This window comes from Nerophis ophidion, linkage group LG25 (assembly GCF_033978795.1).
Source record: "Nerophis ophidion isolate RoL-2023_Sa linkage group LG25, RoL_Noph_v1.0, whole genome shotgun sequence".
Taxonomy (NCBI): Eukaryota; Metazoa; Chordata; class Actinopteri; order Syngnathiformes; family Syngnathidae; genus Nerophis; species Nerophis ophidion.
Genome location: NC_084635.1, coordinates 19512592 through 19539814, shown reverse-complemented (window position 1 = coordinate 19539814; position 27223 = coordinate 19512592). Strand labels below are relative to the sequence as shown.

Here is a 27223-nt window from a genome sequence, read left to right as displayed (position 1 = left end):
GCTTTGGGGCTGTTTTTCTGCTAAGGGGACAGGACGATTGATCCGTGTTAAGGAAAGAATGAATAGGGCCATGTATTGTGAGATTTTGAGCCAAAACCTCCTTCCAGCAGTGAGAGCTTTGAATGGTTGACCAAATACTTATTTTCCACCATAATTTACAAATAAATTCTCTAAAATTCCATCAACGTGAATTCCTGGATTTTTTTTTCACATTCTGTAAGTTGAAGTGTACCTATGATGAAAATTACAGACCTCTGTCATCATTTTAAGTGGGAAAACTTGCACAATCGGTGGCTGAGTAAATACGTTTTTGCCCCACTGTAATCACATTTCATCAAACATTAACGTCATTGTCCCTATGGGAAACTACGTAAAACATGGCACACTGTTAACCTATATTTTGACTATAACAGTCTACAAGGTTACTAGAGTTCGCTTCTTTCTTCGCCTCGTTTATATGCTTCCTTTTGAAACAATTGTATTGTTGATAATGGAGGTAATTGTTCATTATCATTAGTGCCATTTCTATTGGTATTTTACTGCTCCATTTGTAGCACAATAATGTAAGTAATAACACAGATATGACAATCCACTTCACCAACTGCTTCTTTGCTATCATTTTTCGTATCATATTGTGTTTTTGTCTCTCGATCTTATCCCACTCGTCATGGAAATTTTCCTTTCTCCCTTTTTTTCCCTTCTATCCCCCCGCTGCAGTCCGGCTGCATTGAATACATTCATTAAACAAGTCAAATATAAATAAGGCAGCAAGAAAAGTATCCCACACTTCTCTTTTGTAAAGTAAATCTGTAGAGCAGATAAGGGCATCTACATCAACAATATGACTTGCCTCGGTGGCCAGACAAGACAAAAAACATATATAAATCAATCTTAAATCTAAAAGTGAGGACTAAATGTTACATCTAAAACTAAATATAAATCTAAATGTGTTAAATCTGAACCTAAATGTTGAATCTAAATCTTAAATCTAAATGTGAGCACTAAATCTCTTGCCAAATGTAAAGATGAATATTTATAGTTTCCACAACACTCCTACATCTTTCTGACTGCGGAAGAAAGAAACATGACAAATAATGCTAGTAAAGTTGCATATTTTTTTAAAAAATGTACCCCGCTTTCCGCCCGATTGTAGCTGAGATAGGCGACCGCGCCCCCCGCCACCCCAAAAAGGGAATAAGCGGTAGAAAATGGATGTACGGGTTAGCTCCAAATATGTGAATTGCGTGTTGCATAGACATTTAGACACTTAAACAACTGACTCTACACTTCCGCATTTGACAATGTATGGAATTGCTTCCTCAAAAGTATTTAGTCTGTTGGAATACACCTTTTTCTATTTGTCTTTCATCATTTCGCTGTGCAGTTACTTGACTTTGTCACTTATGAACATTACATTGGTGTAAACAACTCTCTTAAGTTTGATGTAGCAGCCAGCTGACATGCTCGTTTTGGAACGGTTCTAAAGAATAGGTCTTAATTGTGAGCTAAATGACATCCATCCATCCATCCATTATCTACTGCTTGTCCTTTTTGGGGCTGCTGGAGCCTATCTCAGCTGCATTCGGGCGGATGGCGGGGTCCACACTCAACCACCTCATCGCAGTGTGAGCTAAATGATAAAAAATAAATTTAGACTGATTGCTTTTCCAAACACTGCATTTGTAGTAAAATATTATCCTTTTAGTTTGTGTGTAGCCAAGAAAGTCGGCACAGCAAGAGGGCAGGATATATTTGTGGCACCTCATTTAAATGTTTGCGCCCTCTAGGCAGCCCCAAACAGAATTGACCAGTTGCACATGTGCAGCATCCTCCCACAATCAATTGAAATAAAAACAAGAGCACTGAAGAGACTTTTCACTTTAAAACTTTGTTTCAGAAATTCAATGTAACGTTATATACACTTTACAATAGTATATAGCTTGGCGGCTTACAAAGATGTCTCATAACATTTTCAAAACATCTTTAGCAGAAACATTTCTTGCAAGTAAAATGGCTTGACAGATACAGTGAAAAAAAGAATCGACAAAACTTTTTTTCTGTAGAAAAAGTTCAGAGATTCAAATTCAATTCAGGAGTTTTCCCCCACAAAGCAAACTGTACTGTCTACATGCTATGAACTGTTTGGTGGCATTGGACTAATCTAAATTATTTTGAAGAGTTGGGAGAACATGTAATGAAGAGTTTATCTTATTAATACATTTAAAAGCAGATATAACATGCCTTTTTAAAATCAAAAGATATAAAATAGCTTTTTCCTGAAAGGATTTTTCTTTTTAAAACATGAGGCTGCTAATATTGTTCCACACTGAGTGTACAATAATAATAACAATAATAATGCACGTAAAAAGGAGCTGAATAAATCGCATCAAATGCCTTCTTCAGATACAAACTGTGACATCACACTCTGGCTGCTAGAGGCACCCTTCTGGGATCTCTAGGTGGATCTCCTTTGTCTCCACAATGTTTAAACCCCCACTTTAAAATCTCCTTTGGCTCATTGCCTAATGTATTTGTTCATTTCATTGAGGATACAAACACTGTAAAAAAAAAAATTGGAAAAACACCTAAGACTTCCACTTTACAATTTACATTCATCGTCTGGACATGCACGCAACACTATGCAGAATTTCCATTGTGCCCTGTTATGGTTGTACAAGCTGAATTCCTGGAGTGATACTAACGTGACGAGCAGGTGCAAACAGATGGCAACCACTTTTGACAATTGCTGGGGATTTTTTGGCCAGAACAGACTAAACTAGAAATGTGGTAAAATCCAACTCACTGGAAACAAATACTAATATGTGCAGGAATAAGTGTTGCTTAACAACGCTGGGGTCTGATTGTCTTTTTCCATCCTAAAATAAATTTAAGGGGTGTCAATGTGGTCAAAAAAAGAAGAATGTACTTTGATACAAATTAAATCTGTGGATAAAAAAAAAAAAAAAAAAAAAAAATCAGCAGAAACAATAGTGCCTCAGACCGAAAGCACAGAAAGGGTTATAAAATAAGCATTCTGAATAACAACCTTTTAAACAGTAGGAAAAACAGGCAGAGGTGCGGGCGATGACGCTGGTGCCATATGTGGCTGGTTGAGGTTCTAAACCAGATGTCAGGGGACACTGGCTATGCTACAATACCAGAACGCTATCCTAGCCATCAAAAGTAACGGCTCTGAATAAGCCACAATACTTAGAATAAAAAAACAATACTGATTCTATACAAATCGAATACTGTAACGTCGACACATAGCACTTCAAACATAAATGCCCTCAAACCGTACACTATGTCAGATTTACATATGAGGATTCTTAAAACTAATGAATGTGCCATGCTGTGTCCACCTTGCATTTTTAAGCCTTCAGAATGAGAACACACTAGACTCATGGATTTGACCAGCTTACTGTTAGACCCCTCTTCCAAAACACCTCACATAAGATAAAACATGGAAATGCAATTTAGAATAATAAAAAAAAAAATGGATTGACCAAAACAAGACAGCAAACTTGACTCTGCTAAGGTGGAATGCATATGATTTTAAAAGCTACAGTTTGCAAAAGACAAACGGAGTGAACAGAGACACACGTATTGATATACAAGCCAGTCTTTCCTGTGGAGGCTAGAGTGTCAACAGCTTCAGCACCAGAGGTTGAGTTGGGTTTTAGCGCCTTTATCCACTAAGCAAGCACCAAAACCTGGATTTAGTGTGGAGACGATAGCCCACTCCAAAACTGAAGTCAAAAAAAAAAAAAATTAAACAAAATACTTTTTTTTTTTTTTATAGAAAAATTCATACAGGAAATGTTCTTCTTTAGAATGGATGTTTTTTTTCCATAGCAATGGCGAGTTAAAAAAATAAAAAACAAAATGAAGCAACTTTTTTTATGAGGGGCTTTTTACACACTTGGTTTTCAGTCCTTCCTAGCTGTCCCTGTCTATGAAACTGGAGTTCAATCCGGAGGCAACAGGTCGTGAAGACGGAACCTCTCCCGAACATGTGGCCGCACATCTTCATCCTGTTGAGTCATTAGCTGCTTGAGTCTTGATACAATAGGCCAAAAAACCAGTTTATGCATGATAAAACACAAAAAAGTAGGGCATCGTACCATCTCAACCAGCTTCTCAAGGAACGGCACCAACTTCAGCAGCTCACTGTCATTCTTGTCCATAAACCAGCTCTCAATGGGAATTCCGTTGGACAACTGTGGGGGTTAAAACAAAATATTAAATGTGGCTAGAAATTATATATATATAAAAAAGTTTAATATAATACTGGCTAACTGAGATTTGCATTTTGTACAACGGCTAAAAAAGAAATATATATATTAAAAATTTTTTGGTTTAATTGTATTTATACACTGGGCCTTGAGCCAGTAAAAAAAACAAAGGGCTACAAATGGCCCCTGGGCCGCACTTTCATAGCCATTTGTCAGGGTTCAGCGCGTGGCATAAGATCAACCACAAGTCCTGACAATTAGTGAGCTTGTTAATTTATTTTGTTGTTAACAAAGGATGGTGATTAGAAGGGAGAAGAGATGGTTACTGCAGCAGGAACTATTTGATGCCTAACAAGTCATTACTATTGTACATGTTGATCCGAATTTGGCAAAGAAGGCATTTTTGGATGTGGTCTGTAGGCAACAAGTTGTCTACACAGTGAAATAATTTTCCGCAAGCCGACCAATCACAGCCTTTTACGGTGAGGGAAGACGTATCTTATTGAAGCTACTTGTCATTTGAAGCTACACAGGAAGGTTTTGCAGGGAGAGGAGCGAGCCCGTTTCGCTTATGCTGGTACCTTGACCAGGGCTGAAAAGATTGATTGACTAAATCCATACAAAAAAAACAAACATTAATTTGGACATTATTCCCACTAGACTGCTCCAAGAGAGAGGTGCACCTATTGGGGGGGGGGGCGAAAGAGAGCAAAGGGCCCAGAGAAGGAGAGGTTTTAAGATCATTTCTAAGTGAAAAAGACAGACATTGTGGTTAAATGTTCATAATGTCAAACGGAAGGAGAGGTTTCATGATCATTTCTAAGTGAAAAAGACAGACTTTGTGGTTAAATGTTCATAATGTCAAACGGAATGTCACAATAAGACTGCACAAATGATGCAGCATTACCAGAAATAATCCTACATAAAGATGCAAACAAGCAGAAAAAAGGTAAAAGTCTTTTTTGGTAGCTAATGTCATCTTATCTGTTTGAATAGTATAACAAAGTTTGTATTCGAACACATGGAGGCATGTGGGGACATTAGCGTCTACAGTTTGTGTTAAAGCTAATGAGATGTTTGTCCAAAATTCAACACCACTCCTCAATTAAAACTTTTTCAAATGTTGAATATATAGTCACTCAATTCATCTTAGTTTATCAGAGAGCCCATTTGTTTAGTTTTTCCTTTATTATCTATTATCTGGTTTTAGGCTACACGTGTTTATCTTTTAAAACATTTTCTTTTCAAAATATAAGTAATATAGTGCTCCCAAATCTTAAAAGTGCAACTTCAATTGTATGTGCATTTATAAGAAATAAGAATGAAAGGTCATAAAAAAAAGCCTATTTATTCCAACTACTTTCGCCAAACAACGCATCAAGCCTGTAAATCGTGTTTTATTCAGTTAATAGAAGAAATTTAAAAGCGATAGATTACTCGATTACTAAATGAATCCATAGCTGCAGCCCTAGCCTCGACACAGGAACCTAATCCAGTTTTCAGAGACGGAACTCCAAACTGAAACCAGTGAAATGCAACAAAATGCTTACAATATGAAAAATACCTACATATAAGCATGACAAGAGAGTTAAATAACCGTGAAACATTTGTCCTTTTAAGAAATCTGCGCCCGATTGCATCTTATTGTACTGTGTTTTATAGAGGGCTCTGGATTTTTTTACATTTCTCACAATGCATTGCTGTTGGCAATATTAGAAGGCTTCATTTGTAAACATGCTCATTGTTACTGATCATTCAACTAGTGATACCGATAATGTCGACAATGTGCGATTGTTAACTGCTACAACCGAGGTGGGAGAGGTATTACTAGCTTTTATCGCATTCCTAATATATTTCTGAACAAACAAATTTCCCTCCAAAATGCGAATTATACTCCAGTGCGACATATATATGTTTTTTTCCTTATTTGTTATGCATTTTCGGACGGTGCGACGTATACTCCGGAGCGATTTATAATCTGAAAAATACGGTAAGTAAAGACGAATCTAAAATAAATGCTACTAGTTTACTTTGTATCGACGTGTTAGGTTGAATAACTTGGACAGTAGATGTATTGATAAAAATTAGTACTTACTTCTCTGTAGCCGCCACATAAAATATAGAACTGAAGCGACATGAGAACAACATTCTCCCAATTTTGCCTTACAGTTACAGTGTGCTGAGATGACCATTCATGAGTGCATGACTCTAGCCTGGCTTGACAACGACACTAAGTCCACTGGGTTTATCAAGATTAACACAACATACAAAGCCATCCACAAACAGTTTTCTAGACTTTTCTAATTTTGAAAAGTATTTCAAGGTCTAAAATGGGCTGTGTTGAAAAATTAAGCAGTTCACAAAGTCCGAGTATGAGACATCGGGGAATATGTCGTGGTTTCTGCTCTACTAAAGACTTCTCGATTTTGTATGGCTCATTGCATTAAATTGTGGCTGTTTTCAACTTAAAAAACGACGAAGGGACTTCTGATCCAATGACTCACAGTATTTCTTCATCGTATCACAGCTGGTGCAATGATATTTTTGACTGAATAGAAAATATTACGTGTATCTTTATCCTGAACAATGAAGGTAGTGTTTTAATATAGTTGCTGGCAATGCCTTGTGGGATGTTTTAACCAAAAATATTAAGCCCTTTGCTTCATATTGGGTTGTTTAAAGCTTAACTAATAAAAATTTATAAAATTCATACCGCATAAAGTGGCCGGAACTTTAAAGACGTGGAAATAGTTTACTCGTATCTGCTGCAATAGAGCTCATATGAGAGAAATGGTATGTGATTGTCGGGCTCTACGTGGCAGCGAACAGCGGAACATTAATTTTTAAAATGTTTTATTACCACACGTCAAAAGTGCAATTTCAATGTTGATTATGGCAGTTTACTGAAGAAAAAAAAAGTTATGCTAAGCATAAAAACATTTTTTTTTAACTATTTTCCCTTAAATGCATTGAATCTATAAACTGTCTTTGATTGCTCCATTAATTACTACAATAAATCGATAGCAGCAGCCCTTCAGAACATAGCATTATGTTATAATTCTGCGGTTCATTGCAATTTTACATCTGTACTAAACAAAGTCAATTTCAGCCACAAGCGGTTCTTGAATGTATGGGTTTAGAAAACTATGAGACATACGGTTCTATTTCTGTAGATACCTGGTATGCAAAGGCTTGTGGTGAATTGTCAATGATGATGGTCTTTGACAGGTCTCTGCCAAGAATGTTAAGATCCTTGATGTAGTTTCCTTGGACACAGACACAATGCTCTCGGAACAACCTGTGTCTACAGTGAGTGAAGAATGACAAAAAAGAAGGGGGTCGGGGAGATTGAGGACACATTGACAAGGTCAGGACAATAAATAATTCAGAGAACACCACCACACTTACAGCTCATCATTCAAACACTGGTGCTGTACATTATGGCTTCTCATGATTACTCAAATGTAATAAATAGGCCACACAACGTGCATGCAAATTCCGGAGCTTGTGACTGAAATAGATGAGGAACAAATGAGTGGGGAAAAATGCAAGTCTACGAGAAAATAGGGGTGTCACCATAGTTACAACTTTTTGACTCAGCGCAAGTATGCCTAATCAATAATCACTCAACTCAACAAAAAAGTAAGGCATATGATTTCTGCTTTCCCATCACCAGACAGAGTCACATAACTAGCCAAGAAAACAAAATCTGCTGATAAACGCAAAATAATACCATGGAAATTGACATAAATGTAAGTGAAATGTAGTCATTGTGGGGAGAAGAAACATTTGTTTGGCAAAATAATGTGTCCGGTAGCGCTCATATCCTCCCGATGCACTCAGTCGTCCCGTTCTGAACAAAACAATGTCAAGACGGTCACTTGAAACAGCGACTAAACTACGAAGCTTAAGCTAACAAGAACAATATATACACCCACAGCGCATCTCATCTACTTGTGTTATTATTAGCGACATCATCCACGTAAGATCAATGCACAAACACTGGTCCCAACTTGAGAGGCGCTCTCGCTTTGTAATTTTTCTTTTTTTAACAGCCTCAAGCGAGTCGCTTCTTTACTTGTCAAGCTGAGAACAGCACAGCACAGCACACTTCCCCCCTTCACAATCTGGTCTGAATGCACTAACAAAATAAAGGTTTCAAAAAATTATCTCGCAAAAACTTAATATACTTAAAACACTAAATGATAAATTTACAAAAATGATTAAGCTTTGACCTAAAATATTGGTTGTGGGTTCCCTCCGGGTACTCCGGCTTCTTCCCACCTCCAAAGACATGCACCTGGGGATAGGTTGATTGGCAACACTAAATTGGCCCTAGTGTGTGAATGTAAGTGTGAATGTTGTCTGTCTATCTGTGTTGGCCCTGTGATGAGTTAGTGACTTGTCCAGGGTGTACTCCGCCTTTCGCCCGATTGTAGCTGAGATAGGCGCCAGCGACCCCAAAAGGAAAAAGGCGGTAGGAAATGGATGGATGGATGGATATACTGGACTAATAAATGTGATAATTTTTGCATTTAATTAAACATTTAATTATATTTTACACAAAAAGCACAAAATTGAAAAAACTACTAAAAAAAAAATTACATAAAAAAAAAAAGTTAAAACTGAATTTTACTGTTTTTTGAATTGCTATTTAAATTGATTTGTTTTGCCATTATTTTACTTGCTGTGGTTAATTCGTTACTAATTAATATCTATTACTAATTAATAACTTTATATGTGAAGTTGAGTTTTGCTGGTACAATAAATACTCATGTTTTCAGATTAATGAATTGTCTAATTGTGATTACAATATCAATCAAAATCATGATTATTATTTTTGCCATACTCATCCAGCCCTACTGTACATTGTATTTAGACCTGTAAAATTGTTGCCAACATACAGAAACACCTCACCTTACTAACTGCTTCTTGGGGTCCAAGATATTGAGCAGTTTGTCTGCGTACACCTTTTTAGAGGCTGTGAAAAGGATGATCTGTAAAAGAGACAGAAAGACCACTGTATCAAATCCTACATTGTTAGAAATAAGATAAAATACAAGAACTACCAAAGATATATTTACCTCATAAATTTGAGACATGCGTTCCAAAAACTCTCTAAAAAACGGTCTCAAGCGCACATATACCTGTAAATGGCAAAAGAGCATGAGAAATACATAAGCACGTCACGGTTCATTGCATACTTTGTTTAGGGCGACAAAGGCAATTTATCCTTGATTTTTTTTCATGCTTATTTCGTCTGTGTATTTGAAAAAAAATGCAGAACTGATTCTAAGTGTTATAGCCCCCTCTAGTGGTCAGAACATAATGCATCAGTTACCTGGTATATCACATCCTGAAAGAGTACAGGGAAGGTAAGTGCTGCATCGTCCAGCTCGTTTAAACTGCAGTGGACCAACGTTTCATCCTTGAAAATATATGTGAAACATGTTTTTCGTAAGTATATTAACTGCAAAAATAGAACATTTCTTGCGTCCCGTTACTGACCAGATCAAGGACCAAAGAAAACTCAGGTGTGCTACGAGTCTTTAATGGTAAGGCTGGTTTCCGAGTTAGCTGCTCTTCAGTTAATGGTGGTACGTGTTTGATGAAGAAATACCTGGAAAGTAAGACATTAAACATGTTTAATTGATCCAACCATTTCAACCACTGTATAAGTAAGGGCAGTGGGGTTGACATATCGATGTAGTGGTCTAACTTAGTCTCTAATGGCAAGAACAATTAAGAGATTAAAATTACATTTATATGTTAGTATGTATAGTTCCTTTTTATAACATTTAATGGAAAGGTTCTTTACATTAGCAAAAACATTTGAGAAATGTCTGGTTTTATACTAGCTTTATGTCAAAAGATTTCATCTTGCAGACATCAATGTAGTTTAACCAAAAGTGTTTAAAACACTGTCTATTCAGAGACAGATGGCAATCTATTACCAACATTTTATGACTTGGGTTTTTACTTACGGGTCAAAGACTTCCCATTCTTCTTCATAAGATGCTTCTGGTGGAACTGCAGTAGGAGGAGAGTTCATGTATGCCATTTCTGGACTTGAGCCTGGAGCTAGGAAAATAAAATCATATATTGAATAATTTCAAAATACTGTATAAGCATGCACATAATTCTGATCAAATCAATAAAAATTTATGACCAACCAGTGAGAGGTGGAAGGTCAGCATTAGCATCAATTTCATCCTCCTCTACAGTGGGGCATGCATCAGGGATGTGAGGAAGTCGCAGAGGGGGCAGCTGGGATACACTCGAGTAGAAGTTTGTGGTGGTACATAATTCCTGTGTAGAAGTGATGGTGCTGGTGGCTGTTTCTACAGATTGCTCCATTTCCAGCTGCTTCACTATTTCTTCTGCTTCCAATGCTTGGTCTGGGGAGTCTGAGCCGGACGAGGCTGTGTCAAAGGGGAGAAAAGTACGCATAAAGCCTGTCGCAGGTGATTGGAGAGTATCTTTTTACATAGAATAGGCACAGTTTAGTGATATACAAGGAGTTTGTACAAAAAATTTATAATGATAAAATATATGATGGTAAAAATTAGTCTAACGGTACAGGTGAAGACAAAATAATTAAACAGAGAGACATTTGAATATTTCTATTAGAATAATAAACCATATATTTGGAGGGATTATGATTTTTTTAAAGACAATTTAAGCCTGAACTTTGCTTTTGTGTAGTAAACCATGTCATCCCGAGACCTGTAAAGCGCTTTGTCTAGGTAAAGTGTGCGACGTCCAATTCTCCGCTGAAACTTTAATAAACTCACAGACTTACTGGCACTAACTCACTAGCCTAAATGAAAACAAGGAACATTAACATCTTTCTCCATTAAGAAACAACATACCCCAATCTAAACATATACACACATTGCTGTGTGAGTAACTAAGATATTAAATGGTGCACATGGAACTAAAAAACTTAAAAGTTATGCTCTTAAAACAGTCATAGTTCTAAGTTAGTAGAAAGAGAAGTGTTTTACGGTGTTCAAAATTTGCCGAACAGAGTAGGACCTCACAACACTCACCAGAGGTAGTAGATTTTGTCACACTTTTCATTTAAATAAATCTGTAAGTGCTACAGTACAAACCAATATTTTAAACAATAAAAACTTAGCCATTAAAACAGATAAAATACTAAAACTAAAACAAAATCAGTGTAGCATAAATACAACATTTGCAAAATAGTGGGTTATCAAACAGTGTGTCTATTTTATAGATTTCAAACCAAAAAAAACATCAAAAGATTTCAGTGTGTCCGTGTGCATTCAACAATACCGCAATGATAACCGTGATCATTTTAAATGTTCCTATCATTACAGCTCTAGCGGCAATGTTACTTTTTATGAGAGGTGCACATTAAGGTGTATTGCATGATGGTTTGGAGGAAAGAGCCAGCTCATTAAAGGTCTTCAAAAGAGGTTTGTTGGGGTGAGCCATCTGCTTTGAATCAGATGGCTCACACAGTTTTACAACTACCCTGAAGAGATTACACTAAAGGCACTTTTAGTTAACTTTACTGAGTTCATGCAGCAGTGTGACAAGGATATGAAAAGTAACACAATAAAAAGCAAAAAGCTAGGGGGATAAAGCCGCCATTGGTATTAATCTTGAATTTGTTTTCTATTTCTTGACCATAACGATCGACCATTAAAGGGAAACTGCACTTTTTTTGACATGTTGCCCATCATTCACAATACTTATTAGGTGGAAATCTTTGGCCACGTCACGATTCGATTACGATTCAGTAGCTACGAGTCGATAGAAAAATAATTGATGGATCTTCAATTTATGAATATTCATGCCGTTTTACATTTCTTTTCGTTTCAGTAAATAAGCGTTTATTACCTGCAACTTTTAAAAACATCCATCCATCCATTTTCTACCGCTTTTTCCCCTTTGGAGTTGCGGGGGTCGCTGGTATGTACCTCAGCTACAATCGGACGGAAGGCGGGGTACAACCTGGACAAGTCGCCACCTCATCGCAGGGCCAACACAGATAGACGGACAACATTCACACTCACATTCACACACTAGGGCCAATTTAGTTTTGCCAATCAACCTATCCCCAGGTGCATGTCTTTGGAGGTGGGAGGAAGCTGGAGTACCAGGAGGGAACCTACGCAGTCACCGGGAGGACATGCAAACTCCACACAGGAAGATCCCGAGCCCGGGTTTGAACCCAGGACTACTCAGGACCTTCGTATTGTGAAGCAGACGCACTAACACCTCTTCCACCGTGCAAACCTGGATCATAAGTGCCCTGTAATAAAAGAGCTGGTCAGGTGTCTCAGTGAAATGGCTCACTGCAGTCAGCCAAATTTTAGAATGGTCTGCATGACTTTATTTAAAATAAGTAAATCAATTATCAATCGATTTTATAATCGTCCACGTACGAATTGCAATGCATCTAAAAATCTATTATTTACCTGACCTCTAATCCTTATGTAAGACAAGAACTGGTTTTTGTTTTAATGTATTTTACATATTTAATGACTGAGATCAAAAGTCCGATTTCAATGAACCGATGAGGCACATTCACAGAACATTTAATATTTACGTACTTTGACAAAATTAAGCATACGCGGCACATTCATTTAAAAAAACATTGGTTGCTTCCCGCCCCATCAATGATTAGTACTCATCGTAGACTTCATGAGAGCCAACAAACATAATGAAACATTACTTACTGTACAATGTCTGCTGTGAGGATACCTACTGATAGAATCTTGTTATATTCCTGTTTAGATGAAAAATTACTCGTAACCCCTGGCAAAGAAAAGGGGGGAAGGAAGCAACCATCTTATTGTGTCGTTCACCATTTCCAGGTCTAAATTGGTTATCAAATTGTACCAACATGTCTAATTACATCCTAACCTTTCTACTATCCAGGTGAGGCAGGATTTAGAATAAACGTTCCCGAGCAGGGAAGCAGCTTACCACTCGATGTAAATATAAGCACACATGCTTGGGATCACGGCACCGCAATAGTTTGTCTGCATCCGCGCTTATAATAATAACAATATCACTAATACTTGGTTATTATTCAAGTTACAAAATGTAAAATGGAGTATTGTTGGCGATTTTTTATTTGGGTTTTATGGGCGGAATAGAAGACATCCCATTGGCTATGGTGTAAGCAGACTTTAGTTTACGAGTTAGAATCAAACATCTGTTGTCATGTCTTTCATAATGATTGTGAACGATACGCAAAATTCAAAAAAAGAAGAAGTGCAGGCCTCTTTTAAAGATGAGGAGTATTCATTTTCATGAACGCTCAAACGGTCACCGATTCCGAGCAGTTTTATTTTGTAAAACCTTTTTAAATCAACCTTTGCTGCATCACATTAAATACATATTATAATTTTATTAGTTACAATCTCCATCGAGCCACAGGTTAGGTTAATGTAGGAATTAAATTAAAATGCAGTCCAACCAACATCTACTGTGAAAGCCTACCATTCTTAGCCGGTGAGAAGAAGTTGAAAACAGGGGAGAAAATGGTCCCAAGAAGAGTTGTCCTAGGAGGGCTGGTGGGCACCTCAGCAGCTGTTGTCTCCTCCAGACTTCCATTGGGCTTCTCCTTGCTCCTGTCATGATTGGTTGCCACTGAAGAAGAATCAATATAATTTAGACCACAATAACAAAGTATAGAAAGAAATACCACTTTTCTTTGTGCTACTCACATCCATTAATGCCGCCTTTCCTACCAACCCTGCGAGGGGTGTCTGGTGTTGAAGTGATTAGGTTGTCAACGTCACAGTGGAGACGTGCCTTCTTGGCTGTGTTGTCCTGCTGCACCTTAAAAAGACAACAATTTATGTACAATTCTATACAAAAGCTTAAAAGTATTTGCATTTAGTGATAGTGGAGCTTGTGAGTCTAGCTTGTAAGTGTAGCATCATATGGCAAAAAAACCAGACCTCAATATTTGGACAACTGCAATTTTATTGCTGGAATGTCATCCGGGAACATGTGATCTACAATTAACTTCCACGAGCAAGGAAGCAGCTCACCAGTCGATCATGTCAAAATAGGCACACAAGCTAGTGATTATGGCGCCGCTATGGTTTGTCTGTGTTAACGCTTATAATATTGTCAAACACTTGGGTAATATTCATGTTACGAAATGTGTATAGAGTATCGGTGGCAAGTGCGCACACATGTCAGCAGGCAAAGCTAGGAGCCTTTATAACATTTTGAATTTTCTATTATTCATATACCAAATATTTATTTTGTAATACATATTATGGCAAGATGCTAAAATATATATTGTTGTATAGATTTTAGGCCATATTGCCCATCCCTAATGAGAAACAGATATAGACAAACATTCTGGAAAAACAGTGTGGTGCAGTCTTTAGATAGTAGAAAAATATACATTTAAAAGTTATTTAAATTAGAAACGATATTAAATGAACACAGGGAGACGCTTGTTTGCAGTTGACTTTTCTACTTGTTATAAAATCTCCAGTTCCTATGCAGCAACTCTTGAGCAAAGATCTAAAATTAGAACCAAGTTCTCTGATAGGCTACTGCAATCTAGCAGGTTTTTAATGGAAATGTGACACTCTCAACCAATAAAACCATGCCTAATACAGTTTTAGGCAATTGTGAAAAATCAAATTGACTGATTTGAAAATAAAAATAAAAAGTCAACTGAGGCTACTTCAAGGCTTATTGTCAAACCAACTGAAGTGACTTGGGTATTTACCTTGACTGCAGTTCCTCTGATGAACTTTTTGATTGTTGAGAACAAGCCCCTTGCACTGGTAGGAGTGTCTTCTTCTACTTCTGAATGCTTTCTCTTGGTCCGAGATGGGCGTGGTGCCAGACTAGGGATCGGTTGCTGAGACGCCTTACGCATTCTCAGCCTCATCGTTTCAGCAGTCACATGTAAGGCTGTTTGAAATAAAAAAGATTTACTTAATCAAATTATACACAATCAGTACAGATGACATATAGGATGATTGAGGTGCTTAAGAGAACTGAATACAGATGAAAGAAATGCACATTGAGCGTACTAGGTTAACCTAATAATATAAAACACAGTTAATGTTTAATAGATAAATGGGAGAATGTGAAAATATATTTCCGTAGCATTGGTTTTGCTGGCTTCAACCATCTGGATGTAGTCAACATCCCATTTCACTTACCTCACAGCAGCCAGATGGCTTTCAAAACATGAAACAATGGATCTTACACTATACACATTCTAGGCAATTTAGTTTGGACTGGAAAATTTGTTTATTCAACTTGGGATTTTAGCAATATCTGCAAAGAGCACACATCTTGCACTCTAGAACTGAGATGATCGAAGTGTTCACACTGCCGAGGAGAAAAACTATTCACAGGGGACACCAATTGTAAGCACATCCTCTCTTGCTCTTGCGCTTGCGTAACAGCAGCAGACTGAAAATATGTCTGGACATATCCACAAGCTGCAGACACATCCATTCATACGAAATACAATTAAACCGAATAAAGGGACTTCACTATGTCTGTTTTTTAATGTACAGCATCAAAAAAATTAACGACTGTTGTGCAGTAAAACACTAACATAGACTTTAAACAGCATCGCATTAACAAATACTGAGAGAATTAAGATTGTTAAAATAAATGCAGAACACTGAAAGACAATATTAATGGAAACATTTACAGTATGTTCTTTAATTGCGCTTTAAACGGTGAGTAATAAAAAGTTTGAAAAAAACACAAATATCTAACAGACTACTGTATCAACTGTATTGATAAATTTAAGTTTTTTTGTTGCAGACGATTAAAAAACAAGAATTGATGTTTTTCTCCTCTTGCTCCAGCATACTTATTGCCCCCAGGAGCTTCTGTTCCACTTTTATTTCTTTAACAGAGATTCACACACAGCTACAACATGGCTACTGCTAACGTAAAAAAGAACGAGAAAGAAAAGTCAAATGTCATCAGTGATTTAGATTTGTGATAACAGGCGTGGAACAAATGAGCACGATGCAAAGTTTGTTAAAAAAAAAAAAATCCGTAGCACAACAAACGTATTCCAGGATCTGCGGAAAAAAATAGCATCCAACCAAGTGGGGGAAATGCAACAAGAACAGGACCGGAACAAAAAACCAACACTCGCTAAACAACGACTTCCTTTGATGAAATCGTTTGCTCAAGGTACCAAGTATGATAAGAAAGGAGCATAATAAAGAACAATAAGCGGTCGAGCTGAACTTCGCTAAAGATGTGGTTTGCAAAAGTGGATAACCAGTGTATATACACCTACTAAAACTATAGAGACACCTTAATGTTAGAGTTTATTATTTATTTGCATACAATGTACAATGCTACATTTTAGTTTAGATATACTTAATTCGAAATAAAGGATTTAAGTTTGCACTTTATTGATAGGGAATAAGCGGTAGAAAATGGATGGATGGATGGATGATTTCAATTATGCTGTTTATTTGCATGTAAAGTGCAAGGTTTCATTTTTGTTTACAGAAGTATTTTATTCAAGACAAAAGTTTTGCCTCCCAGAGCAAGTAAGGTCTTAATTTAGATGTTGACAAAGATTTATACAACGTGCAATGTATATTTGCGATAAAAATAATAACTTTATAAAAAAAGAAGCAGTGTGTGTTCATGCAACGTATCCTTTTAAATTGTGGCATTGTTTGTCTTTAAAACTAATAGTTTAAATGCTAACTGAAAGCAATGCGTGTTGTGTGTTATTGGTCATATGTATTTATTGGTTTGTTTTAGAATTAGGCAAAAAAATTTTTTTGAAATCAAATATTTCGTTAAGAAATATATATTTCAAAATGTTATTTTCACGTCATAGTGCCCAGGCCTACCTACACTGATTACTATGACTCTTGATATAAAGTACATAGTTGATGTTGAATCCTCACATATACTATATGGATGCTGTATGAACATCATTCCAAGCAATATATTTATACAAAGCCATTTTAGTGATAAAAAGAACATGAGGGAACTTGACATATCAAGTAATTTACCTAACAACTTTTGCAGGACGATATATTGACTTACAAATTATTGCCAATAAACAATATTATTGCACACATTATTTTAAGACCAAATTCCCCGCTTATGTAGTGATAATACATAACGCAATTTTACCCTTTCAAATGCAATAAACTTGTATTTTTCATCTATTTTAACATTGGAATGTTAACTTAAATATTCATGTTTGATAAAACAAAAATAAAAATATACTGTGTCAGCAAAATGTTGCACTTAAATAAAAATGATAACCAACAGCAATTAAATAGGTTATGTCGCTGTTGAAGGGGTGAAGGACCACACATACACAACCGTAACAGAAAAATAATATGGCTAATTAAACTATTTACCATTATTGTCACGGTATTGTTGAATGTGTTAAAAAAATAACTAAAATAAATAGACAATATAGTTCCTAGGCAGAAGCAACATTGAATATTGTTCTGGCTTTATAAGAGCAATATTATTTGTATTTGTGTGATTAAATATGTCAATCGTCCTCCATTTTATTAATAAATGCAAATTGGGTGATCCATTGTTTTCACTTTTAGTTTATGTGACATCACACAAAATCACCTTCTGTTGAATGGACGTCTGTCTATTTCAACGCGACAATGTTGAGTTTCTATCGATAACTTTGTGCAAATATAGTACAGCCTTAATGTTCAATGTGAATAGTGTGTCTCAGTTGTTTGGACAGTAGTGTGCGTATATAAGTTTAGAGTGGGATGTGACCATCTTAAATAGAAATAGACATTAATGTTGCTTGTTTTTACATTTGCATTTAGACTAGCTAGCAAGTTAAAGTTAGTCATTAATGGGTCCATAGTTTTATCAAAGTGCAGTAATCAATCCCAGTTTTTGGATCACTTTAATCTAATAGGGCGGTTACAGCGGTTATCATTATTATCGTTTGAGTATGTAGTACATTATTATGTTATACCAACCTTACTTACCTATTTGCACATGTTTGTGTGTATTTGGGTTTTGCAAGTCCTGAAAATTTTAAATCAAACCATGGAGGCATGGCAGAGATATTTGTAAAACAATCTTGCCTTCCTTCATACTTCCTTTTAATGAGTGGTTTGGAATTTGCCCAATTAGTGACTTTTTTCCCCCAATTGGTGACGTTAGTGGATGTCTCTATATACGGCTAAGTTTTACCCAACAAGCTTTGCGCTAGTCTGCCATTGTCATCTGATGTTGCAGTCAATAAGTTCCTTATTTTTCGCTATCCTGCGTTGTGGGGCAGCCTGGCTCGTACAGGCAATTTTTTATCAGCACCAAGTGCTGCCACGCAAGCCCTGAAGATACATTTTTGAAAATCAAGACCAAATATCCTGCAATTAGGTTCATTTCTACATTATATTTTGTCTTTAGATTTATACTCATCTACCAACCTCTTTTGGCTGTTCCGTTGACAGTTCCGTGTCTCATATTGTACCACCAATTTTGTTTTTGTTTTTTAGTAGATCATTTACTAACAATATAATCATAGAAAATGTAATGTAAAATTCTGTACCATGCATTCAAAGAACAAAAAAAACATTTCCCATTTGGCATCTCTAATCTGTAGCCCCACCCCCTTAGGTAGTATACTTCCTCTGTTGTGACCAGTGTTTACAATCATCATATCAAAAATATAACTTCTTGCTGACTAGGCTATTAATAACTAAATACTCTAGAACAACAACTGGTTCAGAACTAACAGTGTTCAGATTTTAATCATCCAAATATGATTTGCAGCAAAGTAGACAGCTGTAAACATAGCTCTGAGAGCGAACGGATGGGACAACAATTAAGCTAAGTAACTAATGGTTAACTAGTGTTGTCAGATACCAATACTTTCGGTACTTTGATACTTTTCTAATTAAAGGGGACCACAAAAAATTGTATTATTGGCTTTATTTTAACAAAGAATCTTAGGAGACATTGAACATATGTTTCTTATTGCAAGATTGTTCTTAAATAAAATAGTGAACATACTAGACAACTTGTCTTTTAGTAGTAAGTAAACAAACAATGGCTCTTTATTAGTCCGCTGACGAATGCAGTAACAAATTGTGTCATTTTCCATTCTATTATTTTGTCAAAATTAAGGAAAAGTGGTAGAAAATGAATTATTCATCTACATGTTCATTTACTGTTAATATCTACTTACTTTCTCTTTTAAAATGTTCTATCTACACTTCTGTTAAAATGTAATAATCACGTATTCTTCTGTTGTTTGATACTTTACATTAGTTTTGGATGATACCACAAATCTGGGTATCAATCCGATACCAAGTCCTTACAGGATCATACATTGGTCATATTCAAAGTTCTCATGTGTCCAGGGACATATTTCCTGAGTTTATAAACATAATATAAATCTAAAAAAAAAAACTAAAGATGTTGTGATGCCAAAAGATAGACGGAATCATAGTAGTATTGACTAGATGTATGCCGGGGAGGCGGAGTAGACCGGTACAGTACCGAATATGATTCATTAGTATCGCGGTCCTATTGTATAATCGTACAAACTTGAGATGTCTGATAATATCGGACTGCCGATATATGCTTTAAAATGTAATATCGGAAATTATTGGTATCGGTTTCAAAAAGTAAAATTTATGACATTTTAAAACACCACTATACGGAGTGGTACACAAACGTAGGGAGAAGTACAGAGCAGTTGCGTCTCCCATTCAGCAGCCCCTCCACTCTCTTCTCTCTCACACACAACACAGGAGTTGCAGCACGACTGCAGCATGAGAGGTTTACTGGCGACGCTGATGACCTTGTCAAATCGCCACAAGCGGAGCATAACAACAACAAGGGTGTGTTGTTGCCGGTGCTGTAGCCGTAGCTAACAAGCGAACGAGCTCGGTGACTGACTAACGACACCATGTCTATGGTTTGGGATCATTTTAAAGTGTCTCCGACGGATAAAAAAAATGGCAATTTTCAATGACTGCAAAAAGTTGGTTATGCGAAGAGGAACCAAGACGTCTTCTTTTAATACGAGCAATTTTATCTCCCACGTCTTCAAGAATAATAAGGAGATACACAATGAATACAAGCGGAAGTTGGATGAAAAGCAAACTCGGAAAAAAAGTAGTCTCATACGGTTGTCGTTAAAGACTCCGCCAAGAAAAAAACAAAATACAACAAAAACCACCCCAAGGCGACGAAAGCCCACGTTGTGGTCAGGGACAACGCATGCAAAAGCTACGGTGGAGTTTGGTGTGGCTAGTCTGCCCTGCATGGCGTACACTTTGCAGCTTGCAGTGAACGGAGGTGCCCTGTCTCAACGCAGCTTGTTTAGGTGTTTCTGGTCTTTTGGCGCTGCGTTTAAGAAAGGTGAACAGCGAGTTCCTGCGGCTGAGGAGAGCGTTGTTTATTTAGATCACATTTATATTGATATTTCATTAAAAAAACAGAAGTGATGTTTCGAGGCAAAAAAAAACGATTGCTTAAAAACACTGATTTCCGCGTAAATATTACTTGCCTGAAATTAAATAAAACAAATTGGTCATTTAGAAATGTTTTCTGTTTTTCTATATTTCATTTACCTGGCTGAAAACGGCAATACGTTTTTTTTTTGTTTTAAAAAGCAGACAGGAAATGTATCTGCACATTACAGATCCTCAATAAATCGGGGAACCAAATCTCGACACTAACATGCTATTAAATTAAATTTGTGGTCATTTAGAAATTGTGTTTTAAAAAATTACCACAAATTTTTATTAGAAATGTTTTTTTTATATCTTTTATTTTATAGCATGTTAGTGTTGATTTTTCCCCGATTTATTGAAGATCCCTAATGTGCAGATATGTTTCCTATCTGCTTTGTAAAAAAAATAATAATAATAATAATAAATCTCGACAGTCACATGCTATAAAATAAAATTTTAGAAAATTATTAGAAATTATTTTTCTAAATGAACACAATTTTTTTCAATTCTATATCATTTTAGTCTCGAGATTTTGTTCCCCGATTTATTGAGGATCCCTAATTTGCAGATACGTTTTTGAGATTTTGTTCCCTGATTTATTGAGGATCCCTAATGTGCAGAGAAGTTTCCTCGCTGCTTTGTAAAAAAAAAAAAAAATAATAAATGATAAATGGGTTGTACTTGTATAGCGCTTTTCTACCTTCAAGGTACTCAAAGCGCTTTGACACTACTTCCACATTTACCCATTCACACACTGATGGAGGGAACTGCCATGCAAGGCGCCAACCAGCACCCATCAGGAGCATGGGTAAAGTGTCTTGCTCAGGACACAACGGACGTGACGAGGTTGGTACTAGGTGGGAATTGAACCAGGGACGCTCGGGTTGCGCACGGCCACTCTTCCACTGCGCCACGCCGTCCCCAAATAAATAAAATATATAATAAATAAAAATAAATAAATAAAAATCTTGACAGTCACATGCTACAAAATAAAATGTGTGGTCATTTAGAAAGTTTTTCTAAATGACCAAATTTTTTTTTATTCTATAGCATGTTAGTGTCTAGATGTTTTTCCCAGATTTATTGAGGATCCCTAATGTGCAGATACGTTTCATGTCTGCTTTGTAAAAAGAGCAAAAAAATCTTGATTGTCACATGCTATAAAATAAAGTGTGGTCATTAAGAAAGTTTTTATGAATGACCACAATTGTTTTTAGAAATTATTTTGCTATATGACCATCATTTTTTTATCTATTGCATGTTAGTGTCAAGATTTTGTTCCCCGATTTATTGAGAATCCCTAATGTGCAGATACGTTTCCTGTCTGCTTTGTAAAAAAAATGCTATAAAATAAAATTTGTGGTCATTTAGAAATTGCTTTTCTAAATGACCACAATTTTTATTTATATCAGGGAACAAAATCTCGACACCAACATGCTTTAAAATAAAATGTGTGGTCATTTAGAAATTGTTTTTCTTAAAAGGACCACGATTTTTATTTCATAGGATGTCAGTGCTATGAAATTCCTCCGCGGGTGGCAGGGGCTCTCCCTTAGAGATAGGTGGAGAAGCTCTGTCATTAGGGAGGAGCTCAAAGTAAAGCCGTTGCTCCTCCGCATAGAGAGGAGCCAGATGAGGTGGTTCGGGCATCTGGTCAGGATGCCACCCGAACGCCTCCCTCGGGAGGTGTTTAGGGCACGTTCAACCGGTAGGAGGCCGCAGGGAAGACCCAGGACATGTTGGGAAGTCTATGTCTCCCGGCTGGCTTGGGAACGCCTCGGGATCCCAAGGGAAGAGCTGGACGAAGTGGCTGGGGAGAGGGAAGTCTGGGCTTCCCTGCTTAGACTGCTGCCCCCGCGACCCGACCTCAGATAAGCGGAAGAAGATTGATGGATGGATGGAGCATGTTAGTGTTGAGATTTTGTTCCCTGATTTACTGATGATCCCTAATGTGCACCCAGGACACATTGGGAACACTATGTCTCCCGGCTGGCTTGGGAACGCCTCGGGATCCCCCGGGAAGAGCTGGACGAAGTGGCTGGGGAGAGAGAAGTCGGGACATCCCTGCTTAGGCTGCTGCCCCCGCGACCTGACCTCGGATAAGCGGAAGAAGATGGATGGATGGATAGATGGAGCATGTTAGTGTCGAGATTTTGTTCCCTGATTTATTGATAATCCCTAATGTGCAGATAAATTTCCGGTCTGCTTTGTAAAAAAAAAAAAAAAAAAAATTAAAAAAATAAACTTAATCGCTGTTTTCAGACAGATAATAAAATCAATACGCATGCAACTGCCGTCCATACGTCGGGTATCCTCCCAAGCAAGGACCGCGCAAATTGCTGTAGCTGCCGGTGTTGTACCGAAATCCGTTACCCATCGGAATTTGTAACTCCAGGGGGCGATGTTCCCATGGCGTTTGTTTGATGGTTAAACGGCAAGACCAAAGACGAGGAGAAGAGGAACGCTTGCGTAAATGCCGTAACCTATCCTTAATGCTGAAACGTCAGTTGTCAGAATTTCAGCATTAATAAATTACACATATTCTGGAAATCAATGACTTGCTTTTATTAGAGTATGAGTCCATTGTATCAGCTGTTGATTCTCTCTCACACACCGGGAAATTTAAAATTGCAATTTAGTAAACTAAAAAGGCCCTATTGGCATGTGTTGCAATGTTAATATTTCATCATTGATATATAAACTATCAGACTGCGTGCGTGGTGGGTAGTAGTGGGTTTCAGTAGGACTTTAAACTCACTAAAACACTAGCAACACAATAGAAAGATAAGGGATTTCCCAGAATTATCGTAGTAAATGTGTTTGAAAACATCGGAATCCGTTCCAATGCAATCACGTTTTTTTTTAAACTCGTTTTTTTTTCTAGTCCGTCGCTATCGATATCCTCAAACACAAATCTTTCATCCTCGCTCAAATTAATGGGGAAATTGTCGTTTTCTCTGTCCGAATAGCACTTTTTGTTGGAGGCTACCATTAAAATCAATGTGAATATGTGAGGAGCCCCCACACTTGCGACGTCATCGCCTGCGACTTCCGGTAGAGGCCGGGCTTTTCTCTTAACACCAACAGTTGCAAACTTTATCGTGGATGTTCTCTACTAAATCCTTTCAGCAAAAATATGGCAATATCGCGAAATGATCAAGTATGACACATAGAATGGACCTGCTATCCCCGTTTAAATAAGAAAATCTCATTTCAGTAGGCCTTTAAGTAGACGGACCATCCATCCTCTTTTCCCCGGACATGTCCTCTTTTGTGGGGGCTGTCCGGGCGGAATTTCTTAAATGCCTCAAAAGTCCGGTATTTTGAGTTAGGGTTGCGTGTACGGTATTTCTGATGTACGTAGGTTAAGAAGGGGTTAAAAACAAAACAAATTGAGAAGGTGTGTGCGCACGCAGCAGCATTCGTGAGGGACAGAGAGAGCAAGAGAGTTATGATAAACGCGCATGCGTAGCCAGGCTCCGCTTTTTATGATAGATTTATCAGAATTAGGGGTGTCAAAAGTGTGCCTAGGAGGCCATTTGCGGCCCGCAGCTAACGTTTTAAAGACCCAAGGCACATTCTAAAAATACAATTAAAATAAACAAAAACATAACAAAAGTGAAAAAAAAGCTTAAAGGTGAAATGTAATTTAGAAAAAGTTGCAATGTTGACTGATATCATTGCTCAAAACACAATATTGAATCAAAATCAATGTTATTATGATCTATTGACCTATCCAAGGTTCCCATTGCATCACATCAAATATTCCACTTTGAAAAATATTTTTGGTGGAGGATTTTGCATATTTTGTGCGTTTGCCATTAAAAACATAGTTTTGTTTGACAAAAAAAGGGCGGAAAACAAACATAAAAAGAACTAAAACATTTTGAAATGAGGGATGGATAAGAAGTTAATGTAGACTCCAGAGATTTTAGTGTTAAATATAAAATCTATGTATGCCCTGACACACCATTATCATAATTTCATGACCCAAGCAAAACACTTTTTACACTTTTATACTAAAATAAATACACCTACAACTTATTAAATAAAAACAGAAAAAACTACCAGCAGCGGTAAAGTTCAGATCCATGAAGAAAAGAAGAAAGCGAATGAATGTTTATAACTGCATACATTTACATCGGCATACAAATTTGTTTTCTTTTTTTAATATTTTTTTTAATGGATGAAGTAACGTTTATGACAACCTTTTACCAAAACACAACATGGAATGTTGAATATAACAGGATAATGCATACGTTTATCTTTTTTTTCCAAAACGCTTACAAAAAAGTGGTACCCTAAAAATGTACTAAGGGACCCCATTTTTATGATTTGATGGGGTCACTGGGACCCGGTTTTAAAAGTTCCTAGCATCAACACTGCTGTCAACATAGGAGAAATAATTATTTATTTAAATAAATATATTATTTATGAACAAGTTCGAGTGTCATTGGCAAATTTTCACCGAGTCCCGGCCTTGGCACGCATATATGTGTCCTCTTTTTGGGATTTCAGGATATGGTCAGCCTACTTTAAGGATAGTTTACACCAGTGGTTCTCAACCTTTTTTCAGTGATGTACCCCATGTGAACATTTTTTTAAATCAAGTACCCCCTAATAAGAGCAAAGCATTTTTGGTTGAAAAAAAAAGAGATAAAGAAGTAAAATACAGCATTATGTCATCAGTTTCTGATTTATTATATTGTATAACAATGCAAAATAGTGCTCATTTGTAGTGGTCTTTCTTGAATGATTTGGAAAAAAAAGGTATAAAAATAATTAAAAACTTGTTGAAAGATAAACAGGTGATTCAATTATAAATAAAGATTTCTACACATAGAAGTAATCATCAACTTAAACTGCCCTCTTTGGGGATTGCAATAAAGATCCATCTGGATTCATGAACTTAATTATAAACATTTCTTCACAAAAAAATTAATCTTTTACATCAATATTTAGGCAACATGCCCACAAAAAAATCTAGCGGTCAACACTGAATATTGCATTGTTGCATTTCCTTTCACAGTTTATGAACTTACATTCATATTTTGTTGAAGTATTTATTCAATAAATATATTTATAAATCATTTTTGAATTGTTGCTATTTTTATAATTTAAAAAAAAATAAATCTCACGTACCCCTTGGCATATCTTCAAGTACCCTCTGGGGTACGCGTACTCCCATTTGAGAACCACTGGTTTACACCATTTACGTAAGCGTTCTTCTTCTCCTCCTTTTTGGCCCTTCCGTTTAGCCATCAAACAAACGCCATGGGAACATCGCCCCCTGGAGTTACAAATTCCGATGGGTAACAGATTTCGGTACAACACCGGCGAGCGGGAAATAAGAAAACACTGGTCTGAAATGGAGCTGGCTAACACAAACATAGATATTCAGGGGCCCCTCCAACATAACACTAGTCGATGAATATCTCGCGTTTAACCCGAATATTTACAACCCACCACCGAAACCCCAATTTTGCCAAGGTTGAAGGGTCTGGAAATGAGCAGCGAATCACGGCTGCCTGACAAAACTACAGCGAGCAACACGTTAAACCAGCGAAAGGGGCAGACACATTATATATTATAGTAACCGCAATGTTTTAAGAATATGAACCATCCAAGCCTTTCCCAATACTGCATCAGTAGTTAGATGAAATAACGTTGCTTTAAGAGCCATCAGTCGTATCTTCCACTCACAGCCTGTTTATTCACTCCTTTTACCCGTCTGTCATCTCGTCTTATTTGTCATTTGACTGATGTGCATAAGATAAAAAGTGTGCCTGTGTTTTTTTTGTTTTTTTTACACACAGAGTGGTGGTGATTGATGTATTTACAAAACATAACTGAAATTATGAATGGTAAATACGCCTGTTAGCTGGCTAACGTCAATCAGCAAAGTTCAGTCGTGGAATGCATCGAGTCCTTACCACACAGCAACCAAAAATTTATTAAATTATTTTTTATTTTTTTTGAACGGAAACAGCTGGTCGTATTAATGTTAAAAATGTGCTGTCATTGTTGGAGAAAGCCGTGCGGCGTTGCGAGCCCAAAAACGGTGTTAATAGCGGGTATCCTATGAAGGCCGCAGTTAGCTTAGCATAATTAGCCCAGCTAGCTTGCTTGGAAACAACCAGTCCGAGCTAACAGATGTGCACAGGCGCTGCGACTTACTTCACCGCGGTCCTCCGTGGGGTGGAAATATCGACTCAAGACCCGAGCGCCATCACGGAAGAAGCAGTGATTGTTTTTTTCGTCTTCTGCGGCGACTTTTCCCCCACCTTATCTACTCAATGGCCGTCTCCGTAATGACACACCGTTGTTACCAGGCGCCATTTCCCGCCTCTGCTCGGGCTCTGCAAGGTAAATACCCGTATGGGCACGGACACGCCCCCTTACCGCTCTTGCATCTTCAAACATCCAATTTAACGGTTTTACTTCTTTAAACAAACGCACACGGTTATTTTTTTAATTTAACGAATCATCTTTTTAACTGTTACCTTAAACAATTTCACA

At 37.1% G+C, this 27223-nt stretch overlaps 1 protein-coding gene across 2 annotated transcripts; it reads right to left on the bottom strand.

Annotated features, from left to right (window-relative positions):
• Positions 1-1869: 1869 nt before the first annotated feature.
• On the bottom strand, positions 1870-27076 carry ctdspl2b (CTD (carboxy-terminal domain, RNA polymerase II, polypeptide A) small phosphatase like 2b). 2 transcript variants are annotated; one of them, XM_061887714.1, is made up of 14 exons: positions 26882-27076; positions 14974-15161; positions 13946-14060; positions 13719-13868; positions 10409-10657; positions 10220-10316; positions 9744-9855; positions 9577-9663; positions 9320-9382; positions 9153-9232; positions 7413-7539; positions 4125-4220; positions 3923-4034; positions 1870-3749 (listed from the first exon to the last, which is right to left on the bottom strand). In XM_061887714.1, the coding sequence occupies exons 2-13, from the start codon at positions 15136-15138 to the stop codon at positions 3969-3971; spliced, it is 1407 nt and encodes a 468-aa protein (XP_061743698.1). In that variant the 5' UTR covers positions 15139-15161; positions 26882-27076; the 3' UTR covers positions 1870-3749; positions 3923-3968. The 2 variants fall into 2 exon arrangements, with proteins under 2 accessions (XP_061743698.1, XP_061743697.1); XM_061887713.1 differs by having other exon boundaries at positions 1870-4034.
• Between the last annotated feature and the right edge of the window lie 147 nt (positions 27077-27223).